At 40.2% G+C, this 25,425-nt stretch overlaps 1 protein-coding gene across 2 annotated transcripts in view; it reads left to right on the top strand.

Annotated features, from left to right (window-relative positions):
• galnt17 (polypeptide N-acetylgalactosaminyltransferase 17) overlaps positions 1 to 25,425 on the top strand; it is a 416,397-nt gene that overhangs the window by 284,811 nt on the left and 106,161 nt on the right. For both annotated transcript variants that reach the window (XM_072589562.1, XM_072589561.1), the window contains one exon: positions 5,261 to 5,378. In XM_072589562.1, coding sequence (XP_072445663.1) covers positions 5,261 to 5,378 — 118 coding nt within the window. The remainder of the gene's footprint in view (positions 1 to 5,260; positions 5,379 to 25,425) is intronic.

Below are 25,425 nucleotides of genomic sequence, written 5' to 3'. Positions count from 1 at the left end.
GGAGTAGGCTGTTTCTCAGTATTCTCCTCGACAATATTATCTTTACCCAGTGTGAATACTGATGATAAATATTCATTTAGTGCTTCTACTATCTCCTTGGACTCCACACACAACTTCCCACTACTGTCCTTGACTGGCCATAATCTTTCTCTCGTCATTCTTTTATTCTTGATATACCTATAGAAAGTTTTAGGGTTTTCCTTGATCCTATCTGCCAATGACTTCTCATGTCCCCTCCTGGCTCTTCTTAGCTCTCTCTTTAGGTCTTTCCTGGCTAACATGTAACTCTCAAGTGGTCTAACTGAGCCTTCACATCTCATCCTAACATAAATCCTTTTCTTCCTCTTGACAAGAGATTCAACCTTTTTTTACTAAACTACGGCTCCCTCGCTCAATCACTTCCTTCCTGCCTGACAGGTACATTCTTACCAAGAACAAATAGCAGCTGTTCCTTGAATAAACTCCATATTTCAATTGTGCCCATCCCCTGCAGTTTCCTTCCTCATCCTATGCATCCTAAATCTTGCCTAACTGCATCGTAACTGCCTTTCCCCCAGCTATAACTCTTCCCCTACAATATATATCTACCCCTTTTCATTGCTAAAGTAAACATAATGGAACTGTGGTCACTATCACCAAACTGCTCACCTACCTCAAAATCTAACACCTGGCCAAGTTCATTACCCAGTATCAAATCTAATATGGCCTCACCCCTTGTTGCCCTATCTACATACTGTGTCAGGAAATCCTCTTGCACACATTGGACAAAAACTGACTCATCTAAAGAACTTGAACTATAGTATTTCCAGTCAATATTTGGAAAGTTAAAGGCTCCAATAACAATGACCCTGTTACTCTTGCTCCTATCCAGAATTACCTTTGCTATTCTTTCCTCTACACCTCTACATATTTGGAGACCTAAAGTAAACTCCCAACAGGTGACCTCTCTTTTCCTGTTTCTAACCTCAGCCCACATTACCTCAGTAGACAAGTCCTTAAATGTCCTTTCTGTCACTGTAATATTGTCCTTGACTAACAGTGCCACCCCCCACCCCCCCTTTTTACCATCTTCTCTGTTCTGACTGAAACATCTAAATCCAGAACCTGCAACAACTGTTCCTGTCTCTGCTCTATCCATGTCTCCAAAATGGCCACAACATCAAAGTCCCAGGTACTGCCAGGTATGCTGCCAGTACATCCACCTTATTCTGAATGCTCCTGGTGGTGAAGTACACACACTTCAAAACACCTTCCTACCTGCCAGTGCACTTTTGCGACCTTGAAACCTTATTTCTGACCTCATCCCCTGTACACTAGAACTACAAATCAGGTTCCATCTCCTGCTGAATTAGTTTAAACCCTCCCAAAGAGTATTAGCAAATCCTCCTCCCCTCCCCCATGGGAACATTGGTACCCCTCTAATTTAGGTGTAGACCATCCTGTTTGTCGAGGTCCCACCTACCCCAGAATGAGCCCACGTTATCCAAGAATTCAAAACCCTCCCTCTTGCACCATACCTGTAGCCACGTGTTCAATTCCTCTCTCTCCCCATTCCTCGCCTTGGTAGCATGTGGCACAGGTAACAAACCAGAGATAACAACTTGGTTTGTTCTAACTCTAAGCTTCTACCCTAGCTCCCTGAATTTCTGCCTTAAATCTGCACTGCTTTTCCTACCTATGTCATTAGTGCCTATGTGACCACAACTTGGGGCTATTCCCCATCCCCCTCAAGGATCCTGAAATCACGATCTGAGATATCACAAACCCTGGCACCTGGAAGACAACACACCTCTCTCGCTCCCACAGAACCTCCTATCTGTCCCCCTAACTATGGAGTCCCCAACGCTCTGCTCCTCTTTTCCTTCCCTTCTGAGCAACAGGAACAAACTCTGTGCCAGAGACCTATATCCCATGGCTTACCCTGGTAAGATCCTCCCCCCCAACAGTATCCAAAACGGTATACTTATTACTGAGGGGAAGGGCCACAGGGATCCCTGCACTGCCTGCCAGTTCCCTTTCTGTCCTCTGACATAACCTATCTACATTTTTCTTGTACCTGAGGCGTGACTACCTCCCTGTAACTCCTCTCAGTAAACTCCTCCCCACCCAAATGATCTGAAGTTCATTCAGCTCTCGCTCCAGTTCCCTAACGCAGTTTTCAAGGAGCTGGAGTTGGGTGCACTTCCCGCAGATGAAGTCAGCATGGAGACTAGTGGTGACCCTTACCTCCCTCATTCTGCAGGAGGAACACTCAACAGCCCTAACCTCCATTCCCACTATTCTAAATTTTTAAAGAGACTATTGAAAAATAAAACAAAAACTAGTTACCTTACCAATCTGGTGCACAGAGCTTTTTCTTTGGCTAGAGGAAGAGGAGGATTGGTGGGAGACACTACCTAAGTAGTGTTTCGGGTAACGCAACCACCCAAATATATTACTTCACTAACTCAGCTGTCCCATGTCTGCTCCTGCTCAGGTGTGCACTCCACCTATTCTTAAGATAGGTTTTTAAAGCAGTCACTTCCCTTGCCAGCAGCCCCGGTCTTCCTGCTGCTAAACAAAAATAGCTTGAGTACTTCCTCAGGAATCCATTTTTTTTTTGCAAGTATTTTTGAACCTCCTTCCAAGGACAATGATAACAAATGAATAATCTGCATCAGTGCATCAATAGACAATCCATAACTTATACTCTCAGCATATGGCATAAACATCCAGTAGTAATTCTCTTCAGTGTTTAGGTTGGGATCAGCAGGAAAGATCCCAGCAAATAATCTATCATTGACAAAACTGCAAGGATTTTTGTCACGGGGAGCCATAAAATGATGCTGGAAACGAGATGAAAGGGGAAAATGCTGAGGAAGTGAAGAGCAGCTTTGCTCCTTTCCATTGTACTTCCTCCCTACTTTCAGACAACTATCTCTCCATAGCAACATACTTCATATTACATCAATGACAATGGGAAGGCTGCTCAGCAGGAAACCATTTCCAATCTCACTGACTCAAGATGAATAAAATCTCTGGATTAAACTTGTCAAAAGCCTTTAAGATCCTGAATGCAGCCACTGAAACCCTTCCACAGTTTCCTTTTCTTGGATAGCAAGAGTTAAGTGGGCAGTTTTTTGCTGCATCTTTAAAGTTTCATGACTTTCTTGCATAATATGGCAACAAGTGTTACACACACTATTCCAACAGGAATGATTAAATATCTTATTTAGGCTTGGCGTCACATTGTATGATTTAAGTTCTGTTCAACACACTCAATATCCTCTTAGCCTTACTTATCGTGCAATGCAGGCATTTCAGTTATTGTTTCCCAACACATCCACAATCTTCTCTTGAGCTGTAGCCTAAGCACATTTAGTTTAGCCTTCCAGTGTTAAATTTCCTTCACAGGTCACATTCCTTTGCACTACTTATAGTGAATTAAGTTTTCAACATTTTGGTCCAACACTCCAATCCATTTGGATCACCCTGCATCTGATCAGAATGTTCCTCATTGTTGGTTTATTCAGTATCTCCACTTTTAGTCATTGGTTTACAATTGGAAAGCAAAGTCTCAGCACTGATGCTTAGGCTTTGCACACCATTTCCTGTCAATTCAGCAGAGCTCCAACATAACTACTGTCCCCTTTATGATGGGCCAAATGGTTTACTTGTGTTCTGTAAAAGTTTTTTTTTAGATTAGATTACTTACAGTGTGGAAACAGGCCCTTCGGCCCAACAAGTCCACACCGCCCCGCCAAAGCGCAACCCACCCATACCCCTACATTTACTCCTTACCTAACAGTACGGGCAATTTTAGCATGGCCAATTTACCTGGCCTGCACATTTTTGGACTGTGGGAGGAAACCGGAGCACCCGGAGGAAACCCACGCAGACACGGGGAGAATGTGCAAACTCTACACAGTCGCCTGAGGCGGGAAATGAACCCGGGTCTCTGGCGCTGTGAGGCAGCAGTGCTAACCACTGTGCCACCGTGTCGCCCATGCCTTCTAGCAAGTTCTGTGAATGTCACTCAGGAATCAACAGATCTTTATAGTTGTTGTACAATTTTCAAATTAGCATAGAACATGGGACTTGTGAGCATAAAGACTATATAACATAGGAGTAACAGTAAACCATTCGGCCGATTGAGTTTGTTCTGCTATTTAGGGTTGATCTGATAACCCTTAACTCCACTTTCCTGCCTTTTCCCCATCCCCTCGATTCCCTTACTGATTAAAAATCTGTCTATGTCAGCCTTGGATATAGTTAATGACCCAGCCTTGAGAACTGTTTGCAGTAAAGAACTTTACAGATTCACTGCACTCTTAGAGGAAAGAAACCTTCCTCATCTCTGCCTTATATGGGTGACACCTTACTTTCCCACAAGGTGGAATCATTCTCAGCAACTAACCTGTCAAGCTCCATAAGAATCTTACATGTTCCAATAAAGTCACCACTTATTCTTCTAAATTCTAATGAGTGCGAGCTCAACCTCCTCAACCTCTCCTTCTATGAAAATCCATGCATTCCTGTGATCAATCGAATGAACCTTCTCTGGACTGCTTCCATTGCCAATATATCTTTCCATGGGTAAGGGGATAAAAACCTCACAATATTCTACGTTGATTTGATTAATCCCTTGCGTTGTTTTACAAAATTTCCTTATTTTTATATTCCATTCCCTTTGAAATAAAGCCCAACATTCCATTTCTCTTCCCTATCGCCTGCTGACCTTGTGTGCTTTTTGTGATTAATGCATGAGGAATCCCAGATCCTTCCTGCTGCAGCTTTCTGCAGACCTTCTCCATTTAAATAATATTTAGCTCCTCTATTCCTCCTGCTAAAGTTCTTAACCTCACTCTTTTCCAGACTGTAGTCAAACTGCACGTTTTTTACCCACTTGTTTAACTTGTCTGTGTCCATTTGTAGACTCTTTGTGTTGTCCTCATGATTTGCCTTCTCACATATTTTTGTGTCATCTGCAAACTTTACCAACAACACCCCTGTTTTTCCAACCCACCCTGCAATAGTATAGCAAAAGCACTGCTGAATTTGAGCCATGAATTTCTCTTCATTCCCGATACTTAATCAACAAGATTTGTTTGCATTGACTTTCATCAGAATGTCTTACTGACTTGCTCTGAAGATTCCATGTTTCTTTGTTTCAGTACAGTCTTCTCTAGGAAATATTCCGACCTCGTAGGTTCGGCTACACTTTCTTTAGAAGTCTTTCTGTCCTTTTCAAGCAATAATATACCTCTTGATTTTTTTTCAGGACACCTGCCATGATTGGATGTTCATTTGTGGTGAATAGATTATTCTTTGGTGAGATTGGCCTTTTGGACTCTGGAATGGACGTTTATGGTGGAGAAAACATAGAACTGGGGATTAAGGTTTGTGGATAACCTCTTTAGATATTGTGTTTCTGAATATGATATGTTTGGACCTCATCAAAGCTCATCATGGTGAGAGATACATCATGTAGAGTTGCTGCTAACATTCTCTTTCTTGGTAGGAAATCTGCAGGACTTGGTTGCTCTAGTATGTGCAGAAAAAGATAATGTGGTACTCTCATGAGAAGAGATACTTACCTTAAATATGATGTTGTTTATTGCAAGTAGCAACCAAGAATTAGTTACTTTGACACGATAGACATTGTCACTAAGACAATGAAGGAGACTTCATTGTTAGGTGTTACTTGTTTGAAATACAAAGTTATTCTTCTGCCTGTGTCCACATTGTATCATCACATTGGGTGGTGCTTCATGCATTCCTCAGCATTAATCATTTCAGGTCCTTACACCCTTATTCCAACAATGGACTATGAAGAAAGTTTTTTTCCCCCCATGTAGCCTGTAATCTGACTTGGGTTTGCTCAACTGAAAAGCTTATTGTCCATTGACAAGGATGAATTAGCATTGTATCATACAACCTTTTGTGAAATTTCATCTTGATACCTGTTGGTCACAAGCATAAAAATTCAGAATGCTCAGCCATAGAAAAGGGTCATATTGTTTCTCAAGGCAGTGCTGGTCTTTTCCACTGTAAGAGTTATCTAGGCTAATGATACTTTCTTGGTTACTTCCCATATCTTTTTAAATATTTCTTTTACCTCTTTCTAATTTCCCTTTAGAATAATATCAATTGCTTTAGCAATGGTTTATGACAGATTTCCACCGTTCTATCCAATTTGTGTTAATGTTGTATTATTGCCTTACCAAACAATAAAAGAACCTAACAATACTTAGTTCTTCATAACCCTGGGTAAATTTAAAGAATCTATCAAGTCACTCTTTCCCACTTCTGAACTAGTGAACAGAGACCTTGGTTTTCAGCTCTTCAAAATTGAACTCTTTATCCCTGTGAATCTCAATTAGCATTTCCATCAATGTTACAATCTCCTATAATGGAGTGCTGAAAACTGTATATAGTATTCCAGGTGTGGCCTAACTAGTACGTACAAGCTCAAAAGCATTTCCAGGTATTTATTGGTGTATTGTCTGCCTTCAAATACAAAAGCTGAGGGCAAGTATTTCATCTACACAAAACTATTCACACTCACCACAGAGCAGCATTTTTGAAAAAGGAAAGCCAGGCAGGTTATGCAGGCAATGGGCCAGAATGCTTCCAGCCCAGGAGGAATAGCCATAAGTCTGCACAGGGACTACATAAACACATTTTTCCTCAGACTCCATTTGTATTTTGGACAATGTAATATTGCTACTTCTGCTGTTGTCACCTTCAACATATGCAGTTGAACACCAAAACCCTTCAACTCTGTGTTCAATTTGACTACTTAATATACCTGAGTACTTCCTAATTAAATATTAATCAAAATATATTGTTTTAATAACATGCTTACAAACAGGAAATCTGCAGGACTTGGTTGCTCTAGTATGTGCAGAGAGAGACAATTTGGTAATCTTGTGAGAAGACTCAATAATGACTCTATATGACAATAGATCACAAAGTATTTATAACCAGGTGAACCAGAAAATTTTATGTGATTTATTTCCTCATTCACATTGTAACCTTATTTTATATAAAGTTGTCGTGCCTTCACCTGTTCAAAGGTTTTATGCAAAATAAATACTTCTGAGCCGTCTATCCTATTTTTGTAAATCTGCTATTGAGGGAAAGCAGATCCTTAAAATATTAGTTAACATTATAATCCATCATTGATTTCCACAGTATCAGAATTATAAACCCCCCTGTCTTCAGGTATAGCACATTTTTGCTTTGAGATCAAACCCATCAACTTCATTGTTAAGCATGTTAGTCAAACAATCTAGGATTTTCTTATGTCAATGAGATAATAGCCTTTTATACATTCAGGATGATAACACTGAGAATTTTGCTTTGGTGACATCAGTGGATGAATACTTAGTGCCTTCTAATGGACAATCTCTGCTAATTCAGGTGATAACCTCATATTCAGAATAGATTAATGTCTTCCCTGAAATATTGGACAAAAATTAGAATCAAAAGGTGTTAAGTATTTATCTATTAATACTATAAATGTTCATTTCTGATTTATTATGAGCAATCTGCAATATGAATTAATTAGTTTTAGTAATTGTTAATTTTACATTCTTCGAATGTACTCACTGCAGATACGCTGTAACATGCTTTGTGAGGCTGAACCAGTCAATTGTGGATGGAAACAGAAATTGCTGGTAAAGCTCAGCAGTTCTGGCAGCAGCTGTGGAGAGATATCAGATTTATATTTTAGGTCAGAACTGAGGAAGGGTGACCAGACCCGAAATGTTAACTCTGATTTCTGTCCACAGATGCTGCCAAGCTCTTCCAGCAATTTCTGCTTTTGTTTCTGATTTACAGCTTCCACAGTTCATTTGGTTTCAATTGTGGATGGAATGTGTGCTCTTTTAACTTAATACTAAAAATGAAAAACGTGTAATTTACTGTACTCTATTAACAAATAAATCTCTTCCGAGGAACATTGCTAATTGTCATTCCATTAGAGAATAATCTACGACTAATGAGGGGTTAGTTCTTATGTTTTCCTACTTATGTTTCTAATCATAAGTACTTGAAGATATGTGAGTTCGATAGTGCTGCTAAGGTAAAATAGCGTGCACATTTTGAATGTGAGTGGATTTCAAACTTTCTCTCCCTGGATGATTTCCAGATTCTCCCGCCTCAGCTGCAATTTGTCCTATAGAAGATTACTTTAGACAGCAAGTGACTTGAGATTCCAAAGTCACACGGAAGACCAAAGACTTTGGCTGGTTTATGATAACCGATTGTCAGTGTCTGTGAGTGTACCTCAAGAGGCTACTGTTCAGATGTTGGGTGAGAATAAATCAGCTCAAGCATCTCAGATTAGGGATCATTGTGTGAAATCAGGCTTTATTAATTTGAACGTGAAGTATTCCTTGAAAGAACAGTGCTTATTATCTGTACTGTTATTTGTTGATTAATACATCAAAGCACATTGGTGGTGGATGGAAATCGGTATCTGCAGATGTGGTGGGCTCTTCTGTGATGTTTGTACAAGGCATCAGTCTCATTATTGATCCTCTTCTGTTAAAGGGGAACAAGAACTTAGTAAATGTGACTGATGTGAACAGTCACAAGTCTGGACCGAGGAGCTTCAATATCCAGAATATTCTGGATCAAAACTAAGAGCTGAGATCTTGGCGACTGAGCCCATTAGGGAATTTTACATTCTGCCAGACATGTATTGGTAAAAAACTATACACAACGTTTACAGTGAGGGGATTACGTGATGGACTTGAACCTGTTAATCCCAAAGGTAAAGTGTTTTCAGGTGCAGCAGGTCGATTTGGGCAGTGACAGGCTGGTTAGAATGGCCACCACAGGTCTCTGGAAGTCTGTACCTTCTCTGGTGATCTTTATGTATGTAACCCTCACCTTTAGAGCCCATCGCCCTGCCGAACATCTCTCGTTCATTATACTTTTGCCTCCACTCATGCTAGCCAAGCATGCCATACTTATTTATATTCTCTGTGACAATTCAACACCACCATATGCCCCAAGCCACCCCATGCCCCCTATACTCTCCATACCAACTCATCACCTCCTTCTCATTCACACAATATGTGCACAATTAAAGAACAGAAATTGCTGAAAGAAAAGTTCACAAATTGTCTTTTCAAAATAAAGCTGCTGTTCATAGAACACTATAAAAATGGCAATTAGACACACTATTAACGTATCAATAACAATGCATTGTGTGCCCCTTAATCCTATCCAAATTAAAAACTGAGACATTGAGAAGTTCTATCACAGATTGAACAACTGATAACTATTTGATGATGTCAATCAAGCAAAGACAACAATTCATGTTAGCTGTTGAAATAGTATGCCTGCTTGAGCCGATGATTATATTGATTTGGACGCAATTGAGTGTACACAATCCTAGAACTGAGTCTCATTCACCCTTTTTAAATATTTCCAGAGTCATTCTGATTCCATGAAAATCTGGGGCTGGGAACTGTAGCTGATGTTAATGGGTTACAGATTTTCAATTTACAGCTGCCTTCTGAGAAATCAATGGTTGCACTCGCACATCTGAGTTGAGCTATTGTGTTCAGACCTCAATACAGGGCTAGGCTGACAACAGGTTCAGGATTGTGGGAGTGTTTAAATGATTATTTTTAGGTTAGATGTTAGGCCTGCATATTGATAGGGATATGAGAGCTTCCATGGCACAGATATAAGTAGCAGAACAGATAAAGCAGAAGAAAAAAGATTATTTGTGTTTGGATTTCCAAAATGAGTTAGTAAGACAGCACTACACAAGGGTTCATGATTTTAGGTATAATATTATTAGCATGGATAGATGATTGTCTAGCTAACAAACAAACAGTCAGGACGTTTGGGTCATTTTTAAGTTTGGTGCATGTAACTAATGGTGTACCACAGGGATCAGTACTGCGGCTTCAATTCTTTACAATCTATAATAATTCTTAGACAAAATCAATGTATTGTAGCAAAATTTGCTGGGAGCACAAAGCAGGAAGCTAGTTGTAAGGAGGATACAGTGGGTCTGCAAACGGATATGGAAAGGTTAGGCTGAATTTTCATGTGATAACAGAGACTGTGCACTTTATGTGAAATAACACTGAGGCCCCAGTACCAGAATTCAAGCTACAATTTACAACTGATCATCCTTTAGCAAGTAGTGGAAAGGTAGTGAAAATAGAATCTGTCAGAAATGGGAACAGGACCTGGGAGAGACCCAAACCTAGGAGAGCCATTTCAATTCAGGGCTGAGTTCAAATTGACTCTAATTTTTAATGAAACAAGGTCTTTATCCAGCAGTGTGTGACTTACTTTGCTTTTAGAGTGGACATAAATGGTACATAAGATCTCTGGAATTGTCAAGCTGTCATATTATTTAAATCCCTTACACTTAAAATACAGCATGCTGATCTTTGAATTAAAAGAAAAAATATTTGCAGTTTCAATAGTTGTTTGTTGAATATAATGGGTTATCATTATAGCATTATTACTGCTTGACTACTACCACAGTTCATCATTATCACAGTGGGCTGCTATAAATTCAGTTTGATTAAAAGTTTCGAGAAATTATCGAGGAATTGGCTGTTAATTTGGAACTATGTATACAAATGTTTAATTTCATAAAAAATAAGGGCTAGAAAGATTTTAAATAATAGAATAGGATTTCTCTCAATGATGAAATGCTTAATAGATATTTAGAACATTATGTATTGAGGTTTGCCTATTGTGGGTACTGAATGAGATGGCATGGAGAATGCATTGGCAAAGGTTATTGTGGTGTGGAGAGGGGGTAATGAGTCCAAATAGATTAATGTTCAGTTGGTAAAGACTCATGAGGATGTGTGGGGTGTTCATTTTACTGACATGAGTTGACACAAAGTTGGCAGAGTACTGAGATGAGGACCATGGAAATAAGTGGAAAGTTATAGACTGGCATGAAGAGTGTGAGGGACCATTAATGCTGAGTAGAGAAACAGGTTGGCATAAAGTGTTTGAGAGGCCATTGGGATGGGTGCATAGGTTGACATGAATGAGCACTAGAAGTGTGTGAGGAAGTGGGAGGGATACATTGCAGCTGGCAAGAAAGTCACACAGCATGGTGGCTCAGTGGTTAGCATTGTTGCCTCACAGCACCAGAGACCCGGATTCGAGTGTGGAGTTTGCACATTCTCCCCGTGTCTGCATGGGTTTGCTCTGGTTTTCTCCCACAATCCAAAGATGTGCAGTTCAGGTGAACTGGCCATGCTAAAATTGCACATAGTATTCAGGGATGTATGGGTTAGGTGCATTAGTTAGAGGTAAATGTAGAGGAATGGGTCTAGGTGGGTTACTCTTCGGACAATCGGTGTAGACTTACAGGGCCAATTGGCCTGTTTCCACACTGTAGGACTTCTATGAGGCAGGCCTTTTAACCAGCCTCAGTGATTGCCTTTGAACTGGTTCCAGGGGCAGTGAGCCTGACACGCTTACTGCTTTTTTCTCCCAAAATGGTCGGTTCGAAAATGTACCCCTCTCTGACTCTTACCACATGAGCAAACACCCAGGCTGTAAAATAAGTGGGCAAATATTTAACAGCTTGAGTGTAATGTAGGAAAATGTGAAATTGCCCATATTGGCAAGAAGATGAGAAAAGTGAAATATTGTTTAAATGCAGAGTCCTATAATGCAAAGGGATCTGGGTGGCTTCATACATGATTCACAAAAAGCTAGCATGCAGATACAGCAAATAATTTATGCAAATGTGATGTAGTATAAAAACACAGTTTGCTACAGCTATATAGGTTAATGGGGAGACCATACCTACAGTAAATTGAGGGGTGGTTTTCCCTGACTCTTTACACTCCTCACATTTCAAAGATTTTCCTTCAACCATTATTACTAGCCTGTTTGTCACTTGACAAGGGGTACATTAAGACTGCTTATCAAGTAAACAATTGTCTCCTTTGTCGATATGAGTCAATGATGCATGGTCTACTCTGCACAACAATGAACTCAGAATACCTTGGGAATTATTTTCTTATTTATCTCATTCACTGTTTGTATTTCCTTTTTCTCAATAAAGTCTGCCTTCATTGATACAGATATCACACTGTGAAACATAACTCATAGGCTGTGAAGTGTCTTGAGACACTTGAAAAGCATAAAAGGAAGTTTGTTTTATTTGCAGGTAGATACTGTAATGGTTAGCCACCCTGCCTATTTCAGAGATGAGAAAGATATTCAACTTTGACTTAGCCTCCATCATCTGTACTATGTGAACAAGGGATGCCTGGCAGAATTTATTGAGCCTAATCTTCTGTGAGGATTATGTTGATCTCCTATTGTAATGTAGGTTGGAGTTTGGCAGAATCTGTGAGCTATAGAGTAAATACTGCAAATGGGGCTATTTAAGTTTTTGTCTCATGCTTTTTATTGAACTCCCACTAAAGTGGTAATGGGAAATCTGGCCTGCTCCCAACTAATGATTAGAACCAATCAGTAATATCACAATGAACAATTAAACTTGACAATGTATCATGCCCCAACATTCAGAAGAAAAACCCACCATCAAACTGTTATAGTTTTATGACTTTGATTAGCCTGATATTGGAGTGAGACTTCTGTATTCCCAATATATTTTAGAAATGGAGATCTCTAGAGTGTTTGTTGAAGGACACTTGCACAATCTACAATTTATTCCCATATAATTGTGTTTCATAATGTATATCAGTACAAATAGTACAAAGATTGAGCTTGAAGCTGGAATGAGCTACAACATCTATATGAAAATACTGAAAATTTAACAAAGTATATGCAGGCATCATACACAGCAACTCAATTCTTGCAGAGTAATGAATTTTGTGCAGCATTAAGTCAAGTGAATAATATGTCTTTGTTGGTTATTTTCAGAGCTGAACAGACCAGTCCAACTAATTCAAACCCCTTTTATTCTATCATTTCAGTGTTTTTTTTTCAATTATCTTTACTAGCCTGTTTATGCCTTGAAAAGAGTCATCTAAGACTGCTGGTCAAGTAAACAATTGTCCACTTTGTGAACGTAATTGTGAGTCAATGATACAAGATCTGTTACGCTCAACAATGAGCCTGGAAAAATACCTAGTGCACTTAAACAACCTCCTAATATCATCCTTCAGCATCAAAGAATGTCTAATGGCTATAGCATGTTTAAATGCTGCTTGCTGATCCTAAGCACCACCAGTTAGTTCACAAATTGTATTTGTGTTAGGGAGCAACAAGCAACAACTCTGCTGTCTAGCAGATGAGGGAGGTTGAGTGGTGGAGATGTTTAGGGAAGAGTGCGGAATCTATGCAGCATATAATAGGGCATAATATGTTTGAAAGTTTGCTGTAGATATTTAAATATTTCTCCTGGTGGCTATATGCTTGTGATAATTGTTTGCCTCCTATGGCTCATGCTTCAGGCAGATCCCAGTGACTGGCATTCCAAGTCCTTCAGCGCTTCCATGTATTAAGTATTGAGCGTGCTGCAATAGAACTGATCTTAAACTATCAGGTACATTCGCAGCACAGTTTACCCATTTATGCCCCCCTCATGTGCACTGGTCCTTAAGGTACTTAAGGTGATTGGATGCTGATATTCCAACCAGCCTTAACTGAACCTTATTTTTCACAAGCTTGGCAGATAGATTCTTTACCATAATTTCTGAATGTGGCAAATTCAGTGAAACTTAAAGAAAAACTTTAACCATGATTTGTTCCATTGTTTTCTTAAATATGATGAAGACAGTTTCACTGAATGATGCAGCATATCTGGTGGTTATATGCCATCTCTTTGAAAGACCTATCCAATTAGTTTGACTTGTCTGTTCTAACCTCACACCCCTGCAAATGTTTCCACTTCAAGTTTTTATCTGCACACCCCTGCAAATATTCAACCACTTCAAGTATTTATTCAATTCACTTTTGAAAATTAGGATTGAATCTTTTTCCAAATCCCTTTCAGGCAGTGCATTCCACATTATTACAGGTAACTGGACAATGTTTTTCCCTCATGTTAACTCTTGCTGTTTTGACAGTTACATTAAATCGTTCGCCTCTGATTATTGACCTTTCTGCCACTGAAAACAGTTCCTCTTCATTTATTTTATCAAAACTGTTTATGGCTTCTATCAATTTGCACCGTCAGTTTCTCTTATTTAAGAGAAAGACCTCGAACTCTGCAAGATATGAGGAAAGAACTGAAGTGAACTGACTGAATGGCTCATTGGAAGAACTGACAAATAGCCTCCAATTATACTGCATCTTTCTGTAATTCTATGAAACTGTTTTTAAAAATTAAAAGGGAAGAGGAAATAACAGGAGAAAGTGAGGACTGCAGATGCTGGAGACCAGCGTTTAAAAATGTGGTGCTGGAAAAACACAGCAGGCCAGGCAGCATCCGAGGAGCAGGAGAATCGATATTTCAGGCATAAGCCCTTCTTCAGGAAATAACAGGCCTTGCTTTGTGGAGTTAAAATAATACTGAAATATTGCATCCCTAGTCCCATTGTAAATTTTCGGCTATATCGTTTTTATGTCCTTGATATATTTCCTAAAGTGTGATGCCAGAATTAACCACAAAACAGTGCCATCTGTGGCCGAACCAGTGACTTGTAAATAGAGTCATAGAGTCATAGAGATGTACAGAATGGAAACAGACCCTTTGGTCCACCCTGTCCATGCCGACCAGATATCCCAACCCAATCTAGTCCCACCTGTCAGCACCCGGCCCATATCCCTCCAAACCCTTCCTATTCATATACCCATCCAAATGCCTCTTAAATGTTGCAATTGTACCAGCCTCCACCACATCCTCTGGCAGCTCATTCCATACATGTGCCAGTCTCTGTCGTCTCTTTTATGTCTTTCCCCTCTCACCCTAAACCTATGCCCTCTAGTTCTCAACTCCCTGACCCCAGGGAAAAGACTTTGCCTATTTACCCTATCCATGCCCCTCATAATTTTGTAAACCTATATAAGGTCACCCCTCAGCCTCCAATGCTCTAGCGAAAACAGCCCCAGCCTGTTCAGCCTCTTCCTATAGCTCAAATCCTCCGACCCTGGCAACATCCTTGTAAATTTTTCCTGAACCCCTTCAAGTTTCACAACATCTTTCCAATAGAAAGGAGATCAGAACTGCATGCAATATTCCAACAGTGGCCTAACCAATGTCCTGTACAGCTGCAACATGACCTCCCAACCCCTGTACTCAGTCCTCTGACCAATAAAAGAAAGCATATCAAACGCCTTCTTCACTATCCTATCTATCTGCGACTCCACTTTCGAGGAGCTATGAACCTGCACTCCAAGGTATTTTTGTTCAGCAACACTATCTAGGACCTTACCATTAAGTGTATAAGTCCTGCTAAGATTTCCTTTCCCAAAATGCAGCACCTCGCATTTATCTGAATTAAACTCCATCTGCCACTTCTCAGCCCATTGGCCCATCTGGTCAAGATCCTGTTGTAATCTGAGGTAGCCCTCTTCGCTGTCCACTACACCTCGAATTTTGGTGTCATCTGCAAACTTACTAACTGTACCTCTTACGCTCGCATCCAAATCATTTATGTAAATGACAAAAAGTAAAGGACCCAGCACCGATCCTTGTGGTACTCCACTGGTCACAGGTCTCCAGTCTGAAAAACAACCCTCCACCGCCACCCTCTGTCTTCTAGCATAATTTCAAATCTTTGCATACTATGGGAAAAAGCTTCCTCTTTGCTGAGGAATACCCAAGCTGTGCACTTTCATGGGTCACAAATGCACACAAAAGTGTGATTTTATGAAGGATTTTTGTCTTTTCACAAGGGTACAATTTGCAATACATTTTGTGAGCTGCAGGAGAGTACTTGAAGAGTCTGAGTGTGGAGATGGAATGGGTGGAAAGTCTCCTGTGTTCTCCAACACAGAAAGTCAGCTTCCAAATTCGTATAAAGATTCCCTAAACCTTATCCTCACTCCTCTCACCCACCCTCAAGCCATCTCACATACCCTGATGCCATCCTATGCCTGCTTTATGCCTCCTAATGTGCTCTCCATTGCAACTCTCCTCATGAGCACTATGCACCTACAGGAGCCATGTAAAAACAAGAGGAGTGAGCTTTAAATCACCAGAAAGCTGTTAAATTTCTAACAATATAAGTAAATCCTGAATTCAAACTTTCTATCATTGACACTGGACCAAAAAACCCAAGAGACAGAGAAAAGGTTCTAATCCTTTAACACTATCAGGTTTGTAAATAAACTTGCATCATAACAAAAACTTTCAGATATCTATCTCCAGGTCAAAGCAGAGTGTCTATTAGTCAATGGATGGGGAATAAGCAGAGAACATTATGTATTGTTTCAGAAGTGTGGTTTTTATACTAAATGGCTAGATCTGCTGATCCAATTACAACAGAGCACAAAAACATGACAACAAAGAAAGTTATTTCTTTTACCATTTTAAATGCATTTTGGTACTTTACCCAGTGGAAATCCTGGTTAATGTAAAGGTCAACTTACCTCTGCAGGGCATATCTCCATGGTGATTACTGTATTGAAAATACAGCGACATTACCTTTCAGCACCTAATGGTGGCATTTGACGAAGCAAAAGAAAATTACACTCAACTTTCTGACTTCACAGCAGGTTTCCTACTTACCTACCTCAGTTCTGCAATGAATAAGCACTCTGATCACTATTGACCAAACTCCAATGACTGACTGTGACCCACCACAGAACTGACTTAGCAGGACAGCCTGAACTGACCACAACCTACCCCTGAACCATTGTCAAAATAATGACTAATTGTTCTCCCCCTTCACCACACTAAAGGACTGTTCCACTTCGACTTTCACACTTGCTTGAAGTAAATGCAATGTCTTTGCTGCATAAGCTACTGGCACTTGTTACAGTGGTGATGCTGATGTGGCAGGGCACCATGTTCAAAGTCTCTGACTAGAAGATTGACATTGCAAGGCTCCCCACTATCACAAACTGCCTTCTCTCTCTCTGCGCTAAGAAACAAGCTAAACTACAGAGGCTGGAAGCCAGTCTTTGTGCTATGAAAGTGATGTGTCACGTCCAGAGAGACAGTCTGTAAATCAGTGCTATAGTCACTGAGAACTACGAAAGCAAGGTGAGCAGACAGAGGCTGGCAGCTTTCAGCTAACTGCTAAAATGAGCTGCCCCCTGCATGCAAAGCACCCTGGGAGAAGCATGCAAGTCATAGCTGTTCCAGAGTAGAGTGTTGCAGGTTGGACCTCAGGTCTGGGCTGGTCTAAGAACAAGCATGGTACTAAGGCTGGTATTTTACTGATACTGAGTTGTGTGGATGAAGGATCAAGGAGTATAAGGCCACTGAGTATTCAGGGACACTGCAGAAAAATGATTCCTTACCACTGTCTGATTGGCTTGTCATTTCGTGGGCATTTCCAAAAGGAAGAAGTGCTGGTCTCTCTCCAGTTCTCGAGTCAGCAGGCAAGACCTTCTAACACCCAAAAAGGTCCTGCCCCATGTTTGTCATAAAAACCCATCTGGTTCATGAATGTCCTTTAGGGACTGGAATCTGATGTTCTTACCTGGTCTGGCCTATACATGACTCCAGACTCCGTACTCAGGTACTGAATGTAAATGTGAACATCCTGCCATCAGAATTCAGCAATGCTCCATGATCTCATGACAGTAACACACATTGACAGTATCCTTGCATTTGAGTTTCCCTCGTCAACAAGTTGGCACTTATACTAAAATGTTCTGTTAATTAGAGTCAGCAGAAGTGAGGTGAGGGATAGAAACAACCCAATTGCCCACCTTCACGAGCAGCAGCTAAGTTGAAATTCTCTGGTTGTTAAACACTGACAATGGGTTGAAGGCATAACTAAAATGACTAGGAAGCCCAACTTCCTTGTTTATTGACTCCACTATGTAAAGATCCAAAATGAAGTATTATCTTCATACAATTAGGAATATAGCAGCTTATCCATTTGAAATATTTTTTTTCCAAATCTGCAGTACTTCATCTAGAGGCTAAATAGTCATCTTGGTGCGATGTTTGAAAGGCTGTTTGAGATTATTTTAACTCGGTTGTTTCAGTAATTTGCAGCTTGATACTATTTCATGATCATTGTCAATGGAACTCCAGGTTTGCTTGTGATTGGAGCTGATTGGATCCAATGTACCTATTTTTTCCCCCTCTTCCTAGGGAAATAATAGCAGCAAACTTTATTTTCATTCCATTTATGGGATTTGGGATCCACTGGCAAGGTCAATATTAGTTGCCCATCCCTAATTGCCAAAGAACTGATTGGTTTGAGAGACCATTTCAGGGGACACATATTGCACTGAGTCTGGAGTAATGTTTAAGCCAGATCAAATAAGAACACCAGATTTCCTTACCAAATGGATTTTGAGAAAATTAAAATAAATTTACAATTAATTCCAACTTGATGAAAAATTCCACCTACCACCTCCATAAAGTTGCCAGAGACTGTGTAATAATAAAATTATCTTTATTTGTATTATTTTCACCACAGCTTCTAAATAGAGCTGGAGTTTGGATAGCAGCTGTACCATTATCATTATAACTTACTTACTAACAATCCACACAAGTTGCTTTTAAAAGAGCAATTGTTTTTTATCTACAATAACGAAAAAGGGCATTGTATTGATAGAAAGGTTTACTAAATCAGAGAGCAATCAGACTGCATGACATAAAGGAGAAGTGCTTTTGTGTTGATAATATGCCTTTAAATTTCTTCAGTCATTTAATATGTAATAGTTTCTGTATTAAGTATTGACCTGGGATATGTCCTTCATCTCAGCACCACATTATGTGTGCACTCCTCCTCCAGTCCACTTAGTGTATGCCAAGTGACATTGAAGAGCAAAGAATATGCATATATTTGGTAATTATTTATGTTAATTTTTTAACAATATCGTTCATAGAATAAATAATTCATTCAGATTTGCTGGACCTTTTGAAACAAGATCAAAACCTTCCATCCTTTATCTAAATTGAATTCTGGTTGGACAACTTTATTCTGTGATAGGGTTTCAAATTGATTTGACCCTTGAAATTAGTTTCTGATTAACATGCATTTTTCCCAGTAAAAGATGTACAATTAGCCTCATTACAATTCCCAAAACTGTTAACCCATGTTCGAAACAGCAACACATGCCTGGAGAAAAATGAAACAGAGTGAAAAATGAAACAAAATGATCACAAAGCCTGATAAGAGAGCCAAGAGAATTGAATGAAACTTTGGTTTTATGGATGGATTCTCTGTGAGTTTTGGAGTTGTAAAGTTATATCTGGAGGTCAAGAATTACAGGAAGTGAATAGGACTGAGGTGCTTCACACTGTTAGTAAAACTGAATAAGGGGGAGTTTGCCACAGGACCAATATAGAGGACAGAGGAATCTTATTATTTCTTTATAAGATGTGAAAATCCCTGGGAAATCTAGCGTTTAATGCTCATCCCTAATTGCCCTTGGGAAGACTATGGTAAGCTACAGACTTGAAGTGCGGCACGGTGGCACAGTGGTTAGCACTGCTGCCTCACAGCGCCAGAGACCTGGGTTCAATTCCAGCCTCAGGGTGACTGTCTGTGTGGAGTTTGCACGTTCTCCCTGTGTCTGCGTGGGTTTCCTCCGGGTGCTCCGGTTTCCTCCCACAGTCCAAAGATGTGCAGGTCAGGTGAATTGGCCATGCTAAATTGCCCGTGGTGTTAGGTAGGGGTATGGGTGGGTTGCACTTCAGCGGGGCGGTGTAGACTTGTTGGGCCGAAGGGCCTGTTTCCACACTGTAAGTAATCTAACTTCTGTGCTCTAAACTGTGTGATGTAGAGGCACCATATGGAGTAGGATCCTGGATTATGAACTGGTGACTGTTAAATGCTATAATTTGTTAGGGTAGCCTGCTGGAAATCAAGCCTTATTATTTCTAGATGCAGAAAAGCTAATTATGTTTTGAAAAATAACACACAAAATCCCCAAAATATCTCATTTTCAGACACAGATTGATAGAATGCATTGACCAGGTTTCTGTACTTAACAATGATCACTATTTATTACAGGTCATTAGGTTCTAATTACTGTGACTCTATTCAAGGAGAGGAAAGGTTTAGGGGGATATGGACCAAATGCAGGCAAATGGGACTAGTCTGGTTTACTTGGATGAGTTGGGCCAAAGGGCATGTCTCCATACTCTATCTTTCTAAATAAACTATATGGAGTAAACTGCAAATTGAAATTCTAAAACCCCTGATAAAAATCCCTTTACACATACCCAGAGAGACAAACGTAAACAGGGGAACAAAAAGTATACAGTTGAACGGAAAAGAGAGGAAACAAATTCTGTGGTCATTATTCCCAAGATTTGTTGCATTGGTTCTTGCTGATCTGAAGGATTCTCCTCACTCTACCTCATTCCAACTGCTTTTCTTTCATTGTCTTTAGGATTAAAGTGGTTTATTACTGAAAAACTGACAGAGAATTTTTGGGGCTGTTGCAGATCTGCTGGTTTCTCTTCTGATCTAACTAGCTTCTCCCTATCTTGCTCAAAGAACAAGGTGTCCAGCCACCTGATAAGCAATCGCTTTGTTGTTGGCAGAGGATCTTTGCCACTAGTAATTAGTCCTGAGTGCACAAAAAAACAGCCTCAGTTGTTTAAATAAATCCCTCAATTTCATTTTGTCAGCACATTGCTGGGACCCACAATAGAAAACAAATTCTTAATTTTCAGAACATGCAACCATTCTTAAAAATGCCTGGGTTTCAAACACTTATTTCTCATATTTCAGTCCACTATTTTTAAAAAGGACAACAACAAGAGATGGACTTTACAAAAGCTAAGAACAAAAGAGAATTTTTATAAGGCACAGTCCTGGAATGGAATACTTTATGAGGACTCAATGGAATAATGTGTGACAGGACTAACAGTGCCTCTTGTATCACAGTGCGCTGAATCAGTGATCATGTGAAAACCCAGCACATTGCCGCATGGCCACAACTTTAAATGCAGTAAGTAACTGTTATCTTAAATTTTTACAAAAAAAAGTACTCTGTAGATTTAGAACCATACCTTGAGAGGACAACAATGCAATACCTGACACACTGCACAGTGTCAAGATCATAATGCACTGTTCAAACCTTATCAGACTATATTTTAATGAATTTGGACTAAGTCCAATTCATTGATTGTTCCATTGTGTAGATGCTTTCTCCTTGCCTCAATTTGGAAAGAAACAGTCAAAACAATATCAGCCTAGAGACAGCTTGACGTTATGGGATTGCATTTTGATGAGGATTTTACTGTTCATCCTCTTAACTTTAGTGAAGGATTACAAGGAATATACGCAGAGAAACAGGCTGTTTATCCTAACTGTTGCTGCAGTCTAGTTTTCTTCTATCTACTCACAAATAAAGTCTTGTAACCCTTCATTCACTTCTCATTTATCTAAATGTGGAATGAAGGCATCTCTACAAGGTAAATGCATTGCTGAATGATTCACCTTAACCATTCGCTGTGGTAGTGAGTTCCTTGCTCTCACCACTTTATTGGTAGGTTTTGTCAGAACTCTCTGCTGGAATTCTCGATGACAATTATAGAATATGGGATCAATAGCTACAGTTATTAGCTAGATTCTAAAAACTTGCATCATCAGTGATATGAAATTATGTCAAATCACAGGATATTGGAACTGATAGGTTCTCATGAAGTTCAGTTCAACCATGTGGATAGATAGGATAGTGAAGAAGCTGTTTGGTATGCTTTCCTTTATTGGTCAGAGTATGGAGTACAGCAGTTGGGAGGTCATGTTGTGGCTGTACAGGACATTGGTTAGGCCACTGTTGGAATATTGCATGCAATTCTGGTCTCCTTCCTATCGGAAAGATGTTGTGAAACTTGAAAGGATTCAGAAACGATTTACAAGAATGTTGCCAGGGTTGGAGGATTTGAGCTATAGGGTGAGGCTGAACAGGCTGGGGCGGTTTTCCCTTGAATGTCAGAGGCTGAGGGGTGACCTTATAGAGATTTACAAAATTATGAGGGGCATGGATAGGATAAATAGGCAAAGTCTTTTCCCTGGGGTCAGGGAGTTGAGAACTAGAGGGCATAGGTTTAGGATGAGAGGGAAAGATATAAAAGAGACCTAAGGTGCAACCTTTTCACACAGAGGGTGGTATGTGTATGGAATGAGCTGCCAGAGGAAGTGGTGGAGGCTGGTACATTTGCAACATTTAGAAGGCATTTGGATGGGTATATGAATAGGAAGGATTTGGGGAGATATAGGCCGGGTGCTGGCAGGTGGGACTAGATTGGGTTGGGATATCTGGTCAGCATGGACGGGTTGGACCGAAGGGTCTGTTTCCATGCTGTATATCTCTATGACTCTGACTCTATGTTTTTGTACATATAGTACATCTTTAGGATGTATTAATTCTCATTGGCATGGGATCCAAATTTCACCTGTCTCAGTCTCCCACAACATGTCGTGCTGTTTCTGTATGGTGACAGCAATGGTGTGCATTCTGCAAGTTATCCGAGAATAGAGACATTTAAGGGGAAATTTAACATTGCTATTCTAACTCTGAGTGAATTTGATATGGTTAAAAAGGAGAAACTCTTTCCAATGGCATAGGATACAAGTTTGACAAATGGACAAAACTTTGATGTGACATGTGGAACAAATACTTGACACAGGGATTTATGATCCACATGTAGGTAGCATTGTTCACACTTCCACCATCTGTGCACTACCAACTTGTGGAACAATATAGCAGAAAAAGTCAGATCAGGGGCATGAGAGCAATTTCAAACCCTTCAGCAGTTGTGAGATATTAATTTTCAAAAGTTGTGGTTGAGATATAGTGCTCTGGGCACCATCTACCTGGGTGAGCAACTTCAGGGCTAACTAACTCCCTACTTCTGATTGCTTACTTACTTAAAGTACCAATGGGAAAGCTTCTTGTCCAATCAAGAGCCTGCCTGATGATTTAATCCCTGCCCTTCCCTTCACTGTTTGATCACATAGCATTGCCCTTTAATGTGAAGGGCACTGCTTGTCACTGGCCACTCTGCTATTTACTTTCTTCCTGGTGGTGAAATATCAATATTTACGCACATGTTGGTTCTTCACTGTGTCCTACACCTGCACACACACGGCATGGGTGCTGGGGAAAAGTAAGCACTTTGCTGTTAGGCGGTAGTGTGGGGAGAATAAAAACAAAAAAAAAGCCTGCCTGAAGGACCTGGCCAATCAGAGGCCAGCAGCTTCTGGGTCCTTGACATCATCACTGAAGACTATCAAGTCATCAGTGTTTGAAAGTATTAGGTTACTGTGGGTGCAGGGAGGGGGTGTCCATGGGGAGGAGGGGATCAGGGAATGGGAGGCAAGTGAAAGACAGTGGTTTTCAGCAGCCGCCAATGGTCCGACCCACCCCACCCCCTTATCCCTTGCTCACCATCCCTACCCTTAATTGCCTCCAGATTAGGGCAAACAGAGCCCCCTCCCAACCCCAGTCAAACAGACAGACAGGGCTGTTGGCAAACCAACCACTTTCCATGCCTGCATGGTGATCGGGCTGCTGGCAGGTTGAGGAACTTCAGTGGTCAGTTTTTATGACATGTCAGAAGGTTGTCCATCATGCCCAGAACTTAATGGTTGAGGTGGCAAGAAAGGGGCCAGTATTTCTTGTGGGATAACTCACCCAGTTATTTGCCCTTCTTTCTAGCTTTCCTGTCTCCTGCAGGAAGGGGAAAATCCCATCTTCAGATTTGAAGACATGGATGGAGTAGAGGAGTGTGAATTCAGAGCCATTCTCGAAACACAGGGCAAATATATTGTGTTGACTGATTGTTTGATTGTTCCTTTTCAACCTACCCCTTCCCTCTTTTAAACACTATCACCCCATACTTTGTACCAGAGCAACAGGACAACAGTAGGGTTAGTTTTCTGATCCATTACAAATGATGGATTGGTACAAAGTGAATGTAGCTAGTCAAACAAAGACAGTGTGAATCTGTAACACCAGATCTCTGCTTATTTTTCTATGACCTATCCCATTAAGTTGCTGTACAATGTAAACGCTGAAATGGCACTAGTTCTCCACTCCCACCCCATTCCCATCATATCCAAGGATAAAGAACCATTGATAATCTAGCTGTCCTTGTTCATTCAATAACTGACAAGTAGGCTGACTCTGACTAGCCGGCAAATAGTACCCACATTTCAGGTTGCCATGCAGGTCTACAGCAATGCTGAGCATAGAGAGGCTTGCATATAAACCTATGCAAGTATCAAAAACATATCAGTCACAGTTGGATAGTTTTCAGATGGAGTAGGATGGACATGATGTTCACCACAGCATTTAGTGAGAATTCTATTATCTAGGTAAAAGCCATGTAGGAAGACAGGTATTAGTTACTCATTCAGAAATATCAAGGTTAACCAGTATGATCAACACTGAGCTGCCTTTCATTAGATTAACTTTTTAATTTTCTTTACTCTTCAAAATTTCACGATAATGTTGAGTGTTGTCACTTACATAATGAGCATCAGTCAATGAGGAAATTATTTAAACACATTAAGGGCTAGAAATCAGTGTCATCAGAACTGTGATTCCAACAGTGGGAGTGAGAATTTCTGCATACTGTGTACCTACCTCTGGTGTGACCTTTACCAAACACCATTTTAGTGAATTTCAAATGAGAAGTGCATCCTTTTTCCATATCAGAAGAAAGCTTTAGGCCATTAGCAAAATGAAAATCTCAAGCCTGTTTCTGCTGCTTCTTACAACATTGACTTATATCTTGGGAGAAGACCAAAGCTAAACAGTTAGGAACAGAAAAACAATTGATACTGTCCTGAATCATCATAACTTCTGGCTCCAGGATCTCCTAATTCCAGCCTTCTGGTTCTCCTCCCTATAATCTCCCTTACCCTCAGCACTGCCTCTGATCTCCTAACTCCCTCCAACAACACTTCCAAAACCACACCAACAAGACTGCACACCCTGCGATGTTATTTGCCAGGTCCTTGAAACCCTGTGATTACCAGATGCCCAGCCATTCCACCTCCTAACCCCTGCTATCTTAACCAATCACAAACTGGAATATAGGTGCATATACCTTTGCAAACACTGCACCATCTTTGTAATGATAAAACCCAAATTCTGGAATTCTCAAGACATTCCCAATTGAACTTGAGCTTTAGCACTTCGCAGATAAATGTTGGCAAAATTGTAAGTGAGTCATGTTTTGTTTCAACATGGTAATATTAAATCTTGATTTTTCATTGGAAGAAATTAGAGCAATAGTGTTTGATTTTAAGGTATCGTTCAAATGGTAGAGGAGAGAGGCAAGTTCTGGTGTAGAACTAAAAGGCAATGGATTTTCTTTGCTGCTTTGCTAAACCAAAGTTAAGGGTACTAATTTGTGTCCGAAGT

Source organism: Chiloscyllium punctatum, chromosome 19, assembly GCF_047496795.1.
Source record: "Chiloscyllium punctatum isolate Juve2018m chromosome 19, sChiPun1.3, whole genome shotgun sequence".
NCBI classification, from domain to species: Eukaryota; Metazoa; Chordata; class Chondrichthyes; order Orectolobiformes; family Hemiscylliidae; genus Chiloscyllium; species Chiloscyllium punctatum.
The sequence above is the reverse complement of the archived record's forward strand: the minus strand, read 5'-3'. Positions and strand labels throughout refer to the sequence as shown.